Below are 17,147 nucleotides of genomic sequence, written 5' to 3'. Positions count from 1 at the left end.
GTGTGTAACTCATTAAAGTGGTTTCAAATGAAGAATCTTGGTTGGTTCTACCTGAATGGGTTTTTTAATGACACAAATGGTGCATTTCTAAGTGGAAAATCAGCACTAATTCACATTATTAGACACAATTGCTATCGATGGATTTGCTGCCTGATGGAATGTGAGCCTCCTTTTTTCCAGGGTTACTGGAGTCAGAGTCACTGAAATGACACAATAAATATTCCTGGGAAAGCTGATTGTCATCTCTAAACTTGTGGTTTGGCGCTTTTCCATTACACAGTTGCATAGCAACAAAAGGATATAAAATTCCTGCTTGAGCGACTAGATCATGAAACGTTATCTTTGAAGAAGTTGATTCAGGTTCTGAAATTAAAGCACTTTAATTTCATTTCCTTTAAGGCAATTCCTTAAGAGCTCCAGCTGTCCTCAGCAGCCAGCAGCAGATGAGGTTTGTAGACTGCAAGCTGGTAACTCCAGCATTTGTGCTGTCACATAAATGACATTTTTTGGTACGAATCTGAGCTCAGACTCCCAACCAAACCAAAGACCAAAATCCCACCTGAAGTAACGGATTCAGCTCTCAGATCACACATTTGAAACACAATCCTCGACCGCAACATTTACAAATATTTTCCCTATTGGCACTGAAATTGCACACCCAGATCTCCGAATCTTTGCATCTCCTAAAAAAAGAGACAAATATTAAAATATGGTTTTCAGTATTAAAAAAAAGTTCCCGTGATTCAAACCACGCTCCAAAAAGCCATGAAAAAGCATTGATAAAACGTTTCTATCTTTAAAAAACCCCTCAGATTCCCTCTGCCCCTCTTTGAGCTGTTGGTGGCACTTGGGGAATCGTGGCCAAGGCTGGGGATTCCCACCATGAGGATCCGTCTGGCTGTGCCTGCCCATGCTGGCGAGCAGTGAAACTTCACAGAAGACACTTTGCTGCGACGTCTGTCCAACAGCCAGAAAAGGACCTTCAATAAAATATCTGAATAGAAAAACAAACCCATCTCTGCTGCCCGTGCCGAGTCCGCGTCCGAAGGGTTCTCTGTACAAAGGCCTCGCGTATTTACAACTCGGCCGAGATCACCGACTCGTTGGGTCCGTGCACGCTGGAGTCCCCCAGCAGGGAGGACTGCTTGGAGTCCATTTTGTAGGGTTTCTGAGTCTTGCTGCCAAACACGGCCATGCCCATGCCCGCGGGGTGGCTGGGGATGGCCATGTGGGACAGCAGGGGGATGTTGGCCTCCTGGTTGGAGCCCGACGAGGGCAGGCTGGTGACGTGGCCCGTGCTGGTGGAGCCGCTGGCGCTGCTGGGCGAGCGGCTCTTGGGCGGGGGGCAGTGCTGGATCACCCTGGGCGCGGCCGGCGGGGCGAAGTGGGGCGCGGGGAAGGCGGCGTAGCCCGGCGGGATGGGGAAGCCGTTGATGGGGATGTAGCGCTGGTTCTGCGCCAGCGGCGGCCCCATGAACCCCGCCAGCTGCCCCTGCGGGATGCCCTGCGCCGGGAACATGTAGTTGGGGTACCGCGGGTTGCTGAGGTTGCTGACGGGGCTGGCGCTCAGCGAGGTGGTCTGGGTGGTGGCGTTGCCGCCCGAGGGGGTGGTGGAGCTGGTGTGGCTGGAGAGGCCCTCCCAGGAGCGCAGGCGCGCGTGGATCTCCTTGAAGCGCGGCCTGCGCGAGGGCAGGTCGTGCCAGCACTCCGTCATCAGGCTGTACATCCTGGGGGGACAGTCCTCGGAGCACGGCAGCAGCTGCCGCTTCCGGATCATCTCGATCACCTCCTGGTTGCTGAACCCGTAGTAGGGCTGGAGGCCGAAGCTGAATATTTCCCACAAAACCACCCCGAAGGACCAGATGTCGGAGTCGGAGGAGAACTTGCCGTACATGATGGCCTCGGGAGGCATCCAGCGGATGGGCAGCAGGGACTTGTTCTGCACCCTGTAGTAATCGGCCGAGTAGATCTCCCTGGAGAGCCCCAGGTCGGAGATCTTCACGTGGAGCTGCTCCCCGATCAGGATGTTGCGGGCGGCCAGGTCCTTGTGCACGAAGAAGTGCCCGGCCAGGTACTCCATGCCGGCGGCGATCTGCACGGCGATGTGCAGGAAGTCCCCGTGGTCCAGGCTGGACTTGACCGTGCCGTCCTCGTCGCTGCTGCAGCCCACGTCCGAGTGGGGCGAGCGCATCACCAGGAACTCGTGCAGGTCGCCCTGGTTGGTGTACTCGAAGAGCAGGCACACGGGCTGCTCCTGCGTCACGCAGCCCAGCAGGCACACGATGTTGGGGTGGTGCAGCTCGGCCATCAGCGACGCCTCCTGCTGGAATTCCGCCCACTGCTGAGGGTTGTTGAAGTCCTTGAGGGTCTTGATGGCCACCAGCTGGGCGTGGTCCATGCCCGGCAGGTAGAGGTGGCCCTTGTAGATCTTCCCAAAGGCGCACTCGCCCAGCTCCTCCATGAAGCGCACGGCGGAGAGGGGCAGCTCCTTGGCTTTGCTCTGCGAGAGAAACACCAACAACAGGTCAGGGCTGAAAATGGCCTTTTTAAAGTGAAATCTCTCGGTGCAGGATGTGTGGGAGCCAAGGAGGTGGACAGGAGCAGTGATCCCACATGTGGCAGGAACAGCTCGAGGGACACCGGGATCCAAACGGGATCACCAGGATCCAAATGGGATCACCAGGTTCCAAACAGATCACCAGGATCCAAACAGGATCACCAGGATCCGAACGGGATCATCAGGATCCAAATGGGATCACCAGGATCCAAACGGATCACCAGTATCCAAATGAGATCACAAGGATCCAAACAGGATCTAAACAGGATCAATGGGATCCAAATGGGATCACCAGGATCCAAACGGGATCACCAGGATCCAAACGAGATCACCATGCTCCCAAAGGTAACAAAAAGAATTCCTTTCCTCCAGCCTCTCCACAAGGTCAGACACAACAAGAATTGGACCCAAATATACCCAGGAACTATTGGAATATGAGTCCCAATATTATCAGTTAGATGGTGCCTGGGCCAGTCTGACCCTCGCTGCTGGGCCAAAGGCAGCAACTGTGGTGTAAATCACCCCAGAGATACCTTGGCTGCTGGAGGTTGCAGCTGGGCACTGAGCAAGTCCAGGCTTGTCAGGAACTCCGTTTACCTCAGGAGAGAGAGCTTCTGGCGATGGTGAAGAGAAAAAGGAGAGGATTCCGCTGGAAGGTTTAATGTCCAGAAGTTTATTCCATGGTTACAGAGGTCTGGACGGCAGCAGCTGCTCCAGCAGAATCTCCGAGCACATGGCCTGATCACCTTTTAATCTCCCGGGGCAGGGGGAGGGGAGGTACAGGTGAGCCACCCAACCAGGTGAGGGGGGCTGGGTCTCAGGGGGGGGACAACACCCAGACTGGCCAATGACCCCTGGGCATAGGGGCATCTTTTGAACTTGACCAACCACAGGACACCTCGCTGGAATGTTGAGCCTGATTGACAGGACTCACTCAGCATGGGGGCAAGGGGGAAGGGAGAGAGGTATAGGCACACCTGGGAAAGGGACCGGGAAGCTTAAGACACACCGCAACAAGGAACCATCAGCATCTCGGCATTTGGCCTTGGGCATTTCTGTACTTCCAATTGAATGTGACTAATTTCAGGAATTGAGGCAATTCCCATGCTCTGAGAGGTCCATGCTGAAGTGTTTTCTGGGCCAGGGCCTGGAGTTTCAGCAGGAAAAAAATGAATTTGTTTTAAAAACCATGTCCTTGTAGCCAATTTTCCCTTGACTTTGCTGTTAACCCTTCCAGGCACAGCAGAGGCTGTTTCTGTTCCATCCTGAAACTCTGACAGTGAGTTTCTCAAAGGAGAAAGGCAAACCTCTTAAACATTTATTGCCCTTTGGTGTGCAGATATTCACTCCTGGGCCATAAAGAACCTGCATTATTCCCAACTTCCACTTGTGCTTGTAACACCCAAACCCACTCATTTAGGGCCCTCAGTAAATCCACAGGTAGTAATTTAAGGTTAATGAGTTTGGGATCTAGGTTCTGTAAATTAGTGTAAACACTGGCATTTGCATTCCTGAAATCATGCAAGGCCAGCTTTCCAGTGGCAATGTGGGAAAAAAACCTGACATTTCAAATAATCATAAAAAAAACCAGTTTTTGCATAAATTAATTCTAATTGTATTGATCACTTATGACTTTATACAAACACTGCATTAATAATCATAATAATGATGATAATAATAATAATAATAAAGCCATTTAAGCAGGCAGCCCAGTAGACTGCACAGTGATGGCAGGAAATTAGCTATATTGTTGAGGAACAGATGGTTTATATTACCCAAATCCTTTAGGCTAAAACTTGTTTAGGTCTGGCATATTGTAAATTATATTTTAGTAATGAAAGTGAAATGACCTCTGTCTGACCCGAGCCTGGGTCCGTCTGTTTGAACCAACAGAGTGGAAAACTGGGGGAAGAAAATGAAGTCATAAAGTTTTGGCAGGAAGGGCTCATTTGGAGTGGAGCAGTTGTAAATCTGCTCGGCTTTTGTTTGACAAGTATTTGTCACACACGGGTGTCCAAAATGTAGGGAAGTGTAAAATACACAAGAGGCAGCAGGTCAGGGGAAAGGGAGAGGGAAACCACCCCTTCCACCTCTCCTTCAGCTCCAGGACAAGATGTCCCTAATGTATTATATTTTTGAAGGCAATTAAAACCCCTTAAAACGGGAGGAAATGCTAACATTCCTATTTATCCAAGCAAACAACTGCCTCAGTGGGAGCTCAAAGCTTAAATGTGTTTTCACCCAAAGCTGACATCAATTTTCAAAATAAGATTCCATTTCCTTTCCTTGAAAATATTGTTTGAAAGGCAATCAAAACACTGGAGACAGGGAGAGCTGGCTTTCCCAGTGGGAAAAATTGAAATTAGCATAAATAAAATGAAAATATTCCTGCAGCACATCACTTGCAAATTGAAAGGAAAGTGAATGGTCAATATTTGCAAATATTTCCAGGAATTTCTGCTTTCCTGTGCTGTGGAGAGGTGGGAATTGCATCCTCAATAAAAGAATGCTGGCATTCCCATTATCTTCAGGACTGAACTCCAAATTCCCAGCAGAACATGGAGCAAGAGGCACCCCAAATTTAATAAAATATTCCAGGAGGTTGGATGCAAGATGCAGTTCGGACACTGACTTTATTAAATGTTTTTTTTACTGCTACCAACATTTTGAGCTAAAACCACTCCAAGCTGTACAGGAAAGCTGGAATTGGGAACTTCCAAGGAAAATGAAGATAAATTCACCAGCCAAGTGTGTGTGGGATTGAGATACAGGTTTTCACTCTAAAAGAGCAAAGCCCACCAAATTCCAAATGAGCAAAGCCCATCAAGTTCTTGAAGAACCATAAAATATCCCGAGTTGGGAGGGACTCCTGAGGATCAGAAGCCTTGGCATGGTGTGGAACACAGGGGAAATGCTCTTCCAGGGCATTGCTGTGCCTGTGGATGGCAGGAGGCACCTCAGGCACATCCCACTGGGAAAAAGGAACACGAGGTTGGTCACACTTCCATCAAAATGATTTTTAAAATTCTTCCTGGACGTGGGGCTGTGCTGAAGCCAAACAGCAGCAGCAGGAGCTGTGCTGCAGGCAGAGCTTTGAGGCTGTTTTGGACATTTCTGCTTTGAGCTGAGGGAATGGAGAAGCCTGAAAAGCCAAGGAACCTTTGGAAATCTTTCTCAGGATGATTTGAGCTGAGTGAACGGTGACAGATGAACTGAGCACAGCCATGAAGAGCTCTCCTGAGGAAATGCTGAATCACATCTTTACCTGCATTACCTCTCACTTAAATGAGGTGCTGTGGAGATGCTTCAGGAAGGGCTTTCTTGCTTTATCCCACAAAAACTCCATTACTTCTCCAGAGACACTGACACACAGTGGTCCAGCACATGCTGCTGCTGCTGAGAAAACCCTCACGGAAATCACACAAATCCCAGGCTGGAACCCCCCTGAAGCATTTCCTCCCTGGCTGCAGGCGTGGGAGCAGAACTGAGGGTTTACCTTTGGTTTGTAGGCGTTGAGCATGGACATCTCCACGTTCTGCCCCCGGCCGTGCTTGGGCTGCCTCTGCACCGGAGGGGACGAGGATTTCTGGTTGTTGCGACAGATGCAGATGAAGAAGAACAGCAAGGCTATGGCCAGGGGAATGGTGACACTTGGCACCAGGATGTACAGGATTTCCATTTTGTTCTTTTCCTTGGAATCCTTGTAATCTGGTTCAGAAAGGAAAAAAACACCCGTTAACATCCCACAGACTCAAACACATCCCTGGGTCAACTTAAAGCGTTAAAAAGAATAAAATATCCTTTTTATCTTGCTGAAATCCACCTTGAATGCTGTTTTATTTAATTAATATTAAAAGGAAAAATTATTTTGTGGAGGAACAGTTCTGTGAGGTTACACAGGAGCAGTCCCTGCCAGGTCAAACCTACTGATGGGCAGGAAAGAGTGAAATGCTCTGATGTGGCCTTGGCTTGGGCTGAAATGAAGTCATGACCCAACACAGATCCACAGGAAAGGGAGTTTCTAAAACACCTTATGGAAGAATCTTGAGGGAGGTGCCCCTTCCCATGGCAGAGAGTTGGAACTAAATGATTTTTAAGGTGCCTTCCATTCTGTGATGCCAAGAAAAGCTCTGGTGGGAATTCAATCTCCTTATTTTGTGTTCTGGTTTGAGGCAATTTAAAGGAGAACAGTCTGGATTGAGATGCTTCCCTTTAAAGGTTCAACCAGCAAAAAGGAATGGGTACAAGCAGATGGAAGTGAAAGAAGAACAGTTCAGTACGAGCAGAACCAAGCAAGCAGGGTGAGGTGCCAGGAAAGCTGGAGCAGGGATAGAAGGGAGGAATGCGAGGAGTTGGGAAGGAGGATGGTGTGACACAGCCCAAAGGCTCCCTGCAACCCCTGCTCCCTCTCAGGGCTCTTCCCAGGCCATTTTGGAAATATTTTGGAGCCCTCTTTGCCACTGCCCAGGATACCCAGCACTGCATCCCTGGGCTGGGAGGTGGGAGACAGGGGAGAGGCTTTGGGAGGAGCTCAGGCAGCCACACAGGGGACAGGGACAGATCCAAAATCCCGCGTGTCTCAGGCACAGGGACAAGGACAGATCCCAAATCCCGAGTGGCCCAGGCAGGGCACACAGAGCCCTCCCTGCTCTGCCATTCCCAAGGAGCATTCCCAGGGTTAAGGGTGGAATTACACCCGGATTAACGCGCTCACTCCAGGGGACTGGAGGATCCCCGGAGCCCTGGCTGTTTCCAAGGGACTTGGGAATGCCTGGGGCTGCCTTGGGGACCCTGGGAGAACAGGGAATGTTTTATTATCCCTGCAGGGTCACTCCAGTTTGTTTGTCTGTGTTTTCCAGGCTGGATTTGTACAAGTGCTTAGCGGCCCACACAGATCTCTTTTATGCACTTCATTAAACATGAACTTGATCTGAAGCTTGGGCTCGACTCAAATTGTGACAGAGGCAAAGTTCAAATGGTTCTGGATGTCACTTTGCATAACCCCTCTCCTCTTTCAGCTCACGCTGTCCTCTGCTCCCCCCACGTCCTCTCTGATCATTCCTTTCAGATTAAGTTGTGCCATCTGGTTTTTAATTGAGAGGAGAGGGAGCCCAAATATTCCTCCAGCCTTTGGGAAAGGGGAGAGGCCCTAAGCACCACCCCCACGGCGTTTTCCCTGTTCCCAGAGAGGCAGGGATTCACACAGTGCCCTTCCCAACCTTCTTAGGCTGGGCTTTGCTAAGCCTCATGCTCGAATTAGCCCGTGTTTCACATCTCCCTGCAAGCAGGTTGACAAACTTTGATGAAACAAATCTCTCACAGCTTGTGAGATACAGTTGAAGAGAGGAAAAGAAAGCAGCAGCACGAGGCAGAGGGAGACCTGGGCACCAGTTCATCACCTGAGCTATTCCAGTCAAAGGCAATTATTATTCTTATTAAGTAGCAGCCCCCACTGTGAAGCCTCATTAGGTTAATGAGCTTCTTGGGAGCCACCCTAATTAAATCCATTTCCCATCTAGGCATGTCCTGGTGGGGCAGAATGCACAATGCTGATTAAAACAGGCCTGAAATGGCTCTTTCAGCCAGTGCAAAACCAGCAGAATGCAAGTCCCACACAGTGTTCTGGTTTTAATATGCAGATTAGCACTTAACAATTCAATTACTGCTCACCTGATCCAGCCCTGCTTGCATTTAGAATAACAAAGCCACAGAACAACCATTTAAGTAAGGCAGCAGTGAGAGGTTTGGGCAATTAAAAACTTTGTCAGGAATTCTCCAGCCTATCTCAGTTATTATCAAGCAAAGCTTGAAAATCAGAGTTTGGCTCCAAAAGAGTCTTGGTACCCCAGATCAAAAGCCTGAGCCAGGCCTGGCACCTCAGAGCCCATCCAGAGGGGACTGGCACAGCAATCTTCAGGATGGTTTTTTGTTATTTCTGTTGGAATAACAGCAGAAGAGGTGCAGGACTCAAAAAGTGTGGGGAAAATCACAGAACTGTTGAGGTGGGAAAAGCCCTCAGAGATCAGCAAGTCCAACTCCTAAACCAGCACTGCCAACACAGCCCAGGCCTTGTTTCAAAAATAGAGGTGGCATTGCCAGGTCCTCTAAAATGGATTTGAAATTTGTGTTTCTAGAGCTGCCCTGGCTGCGTTTTGGGTTTGCAAAATGAACAAAAAAGGAGATTCAGCTCTCATTAGATTCTGCTTTTCAGAGAGCTGGGGGGAAGTGAATGGAAGACCTGAACAAATGGGTCCTAATTGTTTTATCTCCATGTGGAAATAACAATATTGATAACAGGCCAAGAAAAAACCACAGCTATTCGCATGAACATGCCAGAAATCCACCCAGAAATGTTGTGGAAATTCAAAGTTTCACACCAAATTTGATGCTGCCTACAAGTTGTCACAGTAACATTTACCTTTCCCCTCAGAAATGAGATACCTTTGATGTTCCTGCTCCAGAGCCAGACCAAATCACATTTTTTCTTGGTTATGGTTATGAACATTCCTGCAGGGAGACATGTTCTGAGTCTGCTCCAAAGCCTTTTTCAATTAATGGAAAGATGGGAATCGACGCCAAAATGGGATCTAAATCATGTTCTTACTGAAAGGGTAGATCAGGGGCAAGGCAAATAGTCTGGGCTCTATCATGTGCATCTCAAACCCTCTCCCTGTTTTTGGGGCCCCCACAAGAAGAAAGCCATGGAGGGGCTGGAGCGTTTCCAGGGCAGGGAAAAGGGCTGGGAAAGGGATGGAGGATCCCTGAGAAGCTGGGCAGGGGCTGCAGAATCCCTGAGGGAGCTGGGCAGGGGCTGCAGAATCCCTGAGGAGCTGGGCAGGGGCTGCAGAATCCCTGAGGGAGCTGGGCAGGGGCTGCAGAATCCCTGAGGAGCTGGGCAGGGGCTGCAGAATCCCTGAGGAGCCGGGCAGGGGCTGCAGAATCCCTGAGGAGCTGGGCAGGGGCTGCAGAATCCCTGAGGAGCTGGGCAGGGGCTGCAGAATCCCTGAGGAGCTGGGCAGGGGCTCAGCCTGGAGCAAAGGAGGCTCAGGGGCCCTTGTGGCTCTGCACAGCTCCTGACAGGAGGGGTTTGGGATCTGCTCCAGGGAACAGGGACAGGAGCAGAGGGAACGGCCTCAAGTTACACCAGAGGAGACTTAGATTGGATATTTGGGAAAATTTCTTTGCTGAAAGGGTTGTCCAGCCCTGGCACAGCTGCCCAGGGCAGTGGTGGGGTCCTAAAAGGGACTTTAAAAGGGATTTAAATGTGTGGATGTGGCACTTGGGGATGTGGGGCAGTGGTGGCCTTGGCAGTGCTGGGGGTGGTTGGACTACATGACCCTGGAGGGCTTTTCCAACCTAAACAATTCCATGTTTCTGTGATTTAATTTGGCCTAAGGAGTTGTATTGATTGGAATACCAACCTGGAAAGTCAGGAACACCTGAGCTGGCAGTGCACAGCCATTCCCCAGGAAATTATTCTCATGCCACTACTTTGTCACTGCAGGGGCAGCAACTGCTCAAAGGTGTCCAGGGAGCAGGGCCAGCCAGCCTTTCCTACAAACGTTTTGTGCACCAAACTGATGCCTCAAGTTTAGCTTTTCTATTTTCACACTCTGTGCTGCTTTAGTGTGCAATTCTGAGCTTGACATCAGGGGATGCTGAGCTCTGTGCACAGAGCAGGGAGACAAAACAATTCCTGCTCCAGCTGGGCACCAAGGACAAATGATCCCAATCTCAGCCCCGGAGCACAAACCCCATGGGCTGGAGAGAGAAAAACAAGCAGGGTGGGAGTGCAGGGGCTAAAGCTGCAATGGGACAATGAACTGCAAGGTGCAAATGGAGCAGAGCTGATCCCAGGGACAGAGCCCGTGCCCCTCGTGCATTTTGGGGCCATTTTGGTTCATCTTGGGTGCAGCCCTGGCTGGGCTCTGGTGCTGCCCAAGGTGGATCCATGGAGGAGATGCTGTGAATAAATCCCTGCTTCATTCTGGAACTCTGCCCAGCCTCTGCTCCAGGGCAGTTTTCACAAGGCACCAAGCCCTTCCCCTTTCCCCCAGCTCCAGCCCACACCGGGTCAGGCATTACCGCAGGCCGGGACATCGCAGAGCTCTGACTTGAGGTTCTCATCCAAGGTGAAGCACCACGGGGCGTCCTTCTGGTTGCCAGGGTTCCTGCAGTAGGAGTGGCCCCCGTTGAGCTCGGGGTACCGGGCAGCAGTGAAGGTGTGCGTGTGGGGGTACTGCGAGTTCCAGGGCTGGCACTGCCGCCCCGAGCGCGTCACGCTCACCGTGCCCCGGTAATCCACGCCCGTGCTGTTGTAGCACCTGTGATCTGCAAAGACAACACAGCACAAGGCCACTCTTCATTTGTGAGCCTCTGAAGGACACACAAGGCAAGATGTATTCTATTTGTCACCTGGATGGCAGTTGTCTTCTATTAAGTGGGCAGTATTCCTTATCTTTTCCGTACCAAATCCTCTCTCAGGGGAGACATCTGCTGATAACAGCTATTGAATGTCACTGCATGGCTGATAAGAGCTACAGCATCCCATTGGGAGATGTGAGCTCAGAAGGAGGAGCCAAGCATTCCTACCTGGATATAATCTGGAGATTCTGGAAACACCAGCACGGCTTCTGCACTGGATTGCCCAGAGGAACAGCAGCTGCCTCTCCTTCCATGGGATCTTCAGAGGAAGAATACACCTTTCTACAGAGAACCACCCCTGACACTGCAGGAGGGCTGAGCCACAATTCCAATGGGATTTCTACAGGATCCCTGCTCCAACAGAACCACCCCTGACACTGCAGGAGGGCTGAGCCACAATTCCAATGGGACTGCTGCCAACACTCTGACCCACAGGGCGACAGGTTGTGTTCTGACTCTGTTCAGTGTTGGTTTATTTTACTAAAATTGTTTATTTTATCCTTTTATTTCCTTCCCTATTACAGAACTGTTATTTCCTGCTCCCATAATTTTTGCCTGAGAGCCCCTTAATTTAAAATTTATGGCAATTTGGAGTGGGGGGGGTTTATATTCTTCATTTCAGGGGAGGCTCCTGCCTTCCTTAGCAGACTCCTGTCTTTCCAAACCAAGGCACCACGGCATTCAGTGTAGCCATGATATTTTCTGAAAAATCCTTTCCTTAGGATTTTTTCTCCTGAGAAGCTGGGAGGCCTCAGGAACAAAATGTAAATGGTTATCTATGGCTGTGGAATGCAACAGGTGCATCTGGGATTGGTCTCATGTGATTGTTTTCAATTAATGGCCAATCACACTCAGCTGGCTTGGACAGAGCGCCCGAGACACAAACCTTTGTTATCATTCTTTGCTATTCTATTCTTAGCCAGTCTTCTGATGAAATCCTTTCTTCTATTCTTTTAGTACAGCTTTAATATAATATATATAATAAAATAATAAATCAGTCTTCTGAAACATGGAGTCAGATCCTCATCTCTTCCCTCATCCTGGGACCCCTGCGAGCACGGTCACAATTCACGGTCACTCACTCTTGTTGATGGGGTCGGCCATGGGGATGCCGATGCGGATGCAGTTGACGGCCTCGGGGCTGTCGGGCTGGGGCAGATCCTCGCAGTTGGGCAGCTTGAGCCTCATCAGGATCATGGGGTTGGACCTGGCGAAGATGTACTCGGTCTGGCACAGCACGTTCTCCAGGATCTCGCACTCGTCCCGGCACAGGTCCCGCGGCTTGGGCACAGAGGAGGTCTCGTCGCAGTAGGGGAAGGCGTAGTGGCACAGGGAGGGGATGGCAAACTGGGAGCACTTGTCCGACAGGTGGCTGGAGGTGCCGATCATGGTGAAGGCAGCTGGAAAAAACCACACGAGGGTTTGGTTTGGGAACCTTTTCCCTGGGCTGTGTCATCCCAGAGAAACCCTCACTCCCCACTGCAGCTGTGCAGGTGATGAGCAGGAATGCACAGCGCTAATTACACTGGAAGTTATTAACCATGCTGATTTCACTGACAAGGAAAATACATCAGGTTTTCATCACGGGATTAATACTAAGCTCATTACCCAACCCCCAGACATAATATTCCTTTAATTAAATATTCCTTTAATTATTCCTTCTTTCCTCCCAAATAACTGAGAATAACTTACAAATTCACGTAATATTTGGAAGCCCAACAGGTAACCCCCAAATTCCTGCACTGGTTCTTTCACGGAAGGTGACAATCCTAATACAATCCCAAATAACTTTTCAAACTAAATGCTGGAAGATTATGAACTGGTGGCTCCACATTGCCTTTCTTGGGGATATGAAGCCTTTTTTTGCAATGCTGACGGTGTTTGGAGACAAAAGGAAAAGAGAAATTTGGGATAATCTGACAGCAAGGAAAAAAAATCTTAATATAGAGATGATTACCAGGCCTGGGAACAGGCCAAGTTAATTTATATAAAAAATAGAGAATATCATGGTATCTATGATATCTATGAATTCAGCAACCCCATCAGCACATCCCACAAGAATAATGGCAACTGGTTCTCCCCTAAATCCAAAGGAATAATACTGCTTGCAGGATTATTTATGCAGCCTTTCCCAGCACCTAAATTATTCAAGCCATGTAAAATCAATTAAAGTTTGTCCCCCTTTGCTTTCAAAACCTGCTGGGGTAATAGCAGCACTGAGTCTCCCAGAAGCTGTAAACACACAGCCCCTTCTCCCTGAAAAATCTCTTTTTTTTCAGGTGTTTTGGGAGGAGCTGGAGGAGCAGAGACCCCCAGACGAGCTCATGGCAGGAGGGAATAAAGCAAAGCAAAACAACATTGCTGTTTATAAAACTCCAGCAGCTTTTTGGGAGCAGAGAGCTGGGTGGGGAAGCAGCGAAGGTGTTTTTACCCACCTGTAATCTGATTTTCTATCTCCCCCTGCATGTGCAGGGACTCCATGTAGATGGTTCTGTTGCCAATGAAGCGGGCGCAGGCGATGCCCCTGTAGGGCTGGCAAAACCCATCCTCCTCATACTCATCCCTGAAACAGCCAGAAACACAAAAAGGTGACTGCAAAATGTTGAAAACAATTAGGATTATTTCCTTCTCTTCAACAAGACCTTGTATATTTGTTTGTTTAAATAAACCCCTTTCATCTGCCTGGTAAAAAGTGGCATTTCAGCTTAGCCAAAATACACATTAATGTTGCATGAAATGAGTGCTTTTAAGGCTCTGCTCAGAAATACATCCAGCCTTGATTAGAAGAGAAATATAAACTGCCTGGAAAAATAGGATTGATGTTTATTTAAAGCAGCTAACACATAGTTTTCTATTTTTGAACCAAGCTTGTGCTTAATATTGATAAACACAGCAGGAAGAGTCATGGAGGCAGAATTTAAAGTGTATATAGAAAATCCAACCTCTGCCAGGCTGGATATTTAAATTCTGGAGGCAGAATTTAAAGTGTATATAGAAAATCCAACCTCTGCCAGGCTGGATATTTAAATTCTGCAGGCAGAATTTGCAGTGTATATAGAAAATCCAACCTCTGCCAGCACCGATACCCTGGAAATATGAAATGTTTGCTCAGCCTTCTGTGTGTGGCAACATTTAGTGCTAAAACAGAACCAAAACTGAGACAGGAGTTCTGCAGACACATTTCTTTCATCTGGTGCTTTCTTTTAGGCAATATAGGAGACATTTAATCCAGAAATCCAGATGGGAAATTATTTGCTGATGCTTTTCAAACAAAGCAAAGAAAGGAAATTACTGAAGACCCAGGCAGACACTGGGTATTTTGAATATTCAGCACTGAACAGAGAGTTTTAGTGAGGTTTTGAGTACATGATCCCTGAAATCCCAACTGCATGAACCAGCCCTTTCAATTCCTTCCTTTGGGATCCACTCTGAGGTATTTTGCGCTGAGATTTTTGGGATGAACTTTCTGGGCAGACACCTCGGCTCTGCTTGAGCTCCCAGCAAAAAACGAGGAGCTTAATGAAAATTTGCTGATATTTTCTTTGTTATCCTGCTCAGCCCAGCCATGGCTCTCAAAGTGGGACAAACGACAGTGGAATATCCCCAGGGATGATGACAGCCGGGCAGGGAACAGGCTACTCCCTTTGTGCGCCGAACTCTCCCTCCCCCAGATGCCAAAAACCCAACGGCGGAATCGCACCACGCCTTAATAAGGGAAAAATCAGAGCTTTTTATTAATCAACTCCGCCATTACGTTTAACAAAAGCCACTTTCATGCCGTGCTGAAGGCCTTGGCGATGCAAATCCCGGGGGGCTCTTTGAAGGCGCCCGCTCTTTGTGGCTGCGCGGGGCTCCGCTCCCGGCTCCGCGGCCGGCGCTGCTAATGGGATTAGCGGGGAAAAGCGATGGGATCGCCTTCCCGGGCATCCCAAACACCCCCCGGCTCCCCAGCAGCGTCCCGGCACTCCCGCAGAGCCGCAGGGAGAAGCCAAAGCCCGCGGATTAAGCGCAGTAATTTATGACTGTGAAGGAGAGGGGTGGGAAAGAGGGATGGGAGAGATGGAAACGGGGGCTGGGAGCACAAACCCTGTGAGGAACCCCTGAGGGAGAAAAGGAGATTCAGGGGTGCCCCCATCACTCTCACAGCTCCTGGGCATTGACACAGCCAGAGCACACAGCCTCGAGCTGCACCAAGGGAAATACAGGCTGGACAGCAGGGAAAAGCTTTTTCCAGCAAGGTGATAAAGCTCTGGAATGGCTGCCCAGGGAGGTGGTGCAGTGCCCATCCCTGGGGGTGTTTAACAGAGCCTGGATGTGGCACAGGGTGCCAGGGTTTGGTTGGGGTGCTGGGGCTGGGTTGGACTCCATGATCTTGGAGGTCTCTTCCAACCCAGTCATTCTGGGAATTCTGTGAAACCTCCTCCAGGCCATCTCACCACGGGGAAAGTGATGGGAAAGGCTCCAGGTTCCCCTGGATGATGGTCCCAAGGCATTCCCAAGCACCTTGGAAGCTGGGTTGAAAGCACAACCTTTGACTGCCAATTAAACTCTTCATTAACAGCCCCAGGGGAGGCTGAGTGCCTCAGGGATTCAGGTAGCAGAGACACCTGAGCTGCAAGCAGAGATCCACAACCACAGCCTTGGCTTCCTGCAGGGGGTCAGCTCTGGTGACAATATTTTTATCTGTTGGTTCTTGAAGAGAAAAACTGAAACCTGAGCTGAAAAACCCCAACAGCAACTGCAGGCTATGGCGTTGAGTTCATCTTCTCATCATTACATGCCCAGATAGGATATAATGAATTATTCGTTTATTATTTTTATGGAATTATAGCATCATAAAATCCTTAAGGTTGGAAAAGGCCGCTCAGATTCAGTCCAAACATTCACCAGCACTGCCAGGGCCAGCACTGACCACGTCCCCAAGTGTCACATCCACTGGGATGGTAAATTCCTCCAGGGATGGGGACTCCACCACTGTGCCCATGTCTGACCACCCTTTCTGTACAGGAAATTCCCAAAATACCCACCCTGAGCTCCCCTGGGTGCCGTTCCCTCTGCTCCTGTCCCTGTTCCTGGGAGCAGATCCCAAACCCCTCCTGGCAGGAGCTGTGCAGAGCCACAAGGGCCCCCTGAGCCTCCTTTGCTCCAGGATAAATTTATCACGGAATTTCACTCGGGGACTGCACAAAGGCTCCCCCAAGGATGGGCAGTGAGCAGGGACACCGGCTCACCTGGCTGGAAATGCCCTGTGGAACGGGATTTTGCAGAAATCCCAGGAGGGGAACATTAGGGTAAAGGGGAAACCCTTTCCCAGCGAGCAGATGCTGCCGGGGTGATCACCGTGTGCTTCCCAGAGATCCCATCCGACCCCATCCAGACCCAGAGGAGCATGAATGACCCTGCAGCTCCAACACATTCCCCTGGCCTCTGGCAGCGCTCTGCCTTTAAACACGGCTATTTTAGCTTTGGCTTTAAACACAGACATCGGGTTTTGGCTTTAAACACAACTATTATCAGGTTTTGGCTTTAAACACAACTATCAGGTTTGGGTTTAAACACACGCATCAGGTTTTGGCTTTAAACACACCTATCAGGTTTTTGTTTTAAAGACAGAGGTTTATGTTTTTTAAACATAGCAATCGATTTTTGGTTTTAAACACACCTATCACTTTTTGGCTTTAAACACAGCAGTTTTAGTTTTAAACACAGCAGTTTTTGGTTTTAAACACACCTATCACTTTTTGGCTTTAAAAACACCTATCAGTTTTTAGCTTTAAACACACCTATCACTTTTTGGTTTCAAACCCAGCGATCGGGTTTTGGTTTTAAACACACCTATCAGTTTTTGGCTTTAAACACAGCAATCGGTTTTTGGCTTTAGACCAATCAAACACCTATCAATCAGTTCTTGGCTTTAGGCACAGTTATTATCAATTTTTGGCTTTAAACACAGCTATTATCAGGTTTTGGCTTTCAGCACAGCTCTTGGCTCCCTGGGATCAAGGCTGGGCCCGCATTCCTTTCCCTGGCATCCCTCACCTGCTCGGTGTGAGGAGTCACCGCATCCCCGCTCCAATGCGTTCCTGCTTCTCCATCCTGATCCCGCACAAGGAAAGCTCCCTTTGGCTCCAGCAGGATGGAGATTAGGCCCGACCCAGCAATTACC

General features: G+C 49.3%; 1 protein-coding gene across 1 annotated transcript in view; it reads right to left on the bottom strand.

The window, feature by feature from the left end:
- Positions 1–1,075: 1,075 nt before the first annotated feature.
- Positions 1,076–17,147, bottom strand: part of ROR1 (receptor tyrosine kinase like orphan receptor 1) — a 153,068-nt gene continuing 136,996 nt past the window's right edge. The window contains exons 5-9 of the mRNA XM_054285725.1: positions 13,417–13,544; positions 12,064–12,381; positions 10,643–10,888; positions 6,054–6,265; positions 1,076–2,500 (exon numbers count right to left, since the gene is read on the bottom strand). Of these exons, the coding sequence (XP_054141700.1) occupies positions 1,076–2,500; positions 6,054–6,265; positions 10,643–10,888; positions 12,064–12,381; positions 13,417–13,544 (2,329 nt within the window). The remainder of the gene's footprint in view (positions 2,501–6,053; positions 6,266–10,642; positions 10,889–12,063; positions 12,382–13,416; positions 13,545–17,147) is intronic.

This window comes from Melozone crissalis, unplaced genomic scaffold, assembly GCF_028551555.1.
Source record: "Melozone crissalis strain CALT ecotype California unplaced genomic scaffold, PUWL_Pcris_2 ptg000045l_1, whole genome shotgun sequence".
NCBI lineage: Eukaryota > Metazoa > Chordata > Aves > Passeriformes > Passerellidae > Melozone > Melozone crissalis.
The sequence above is the reverse complement of the archived record's forward strand: the minus strand, read 5'-3'. Positions and strand labels throughout refer to the sequence as shown.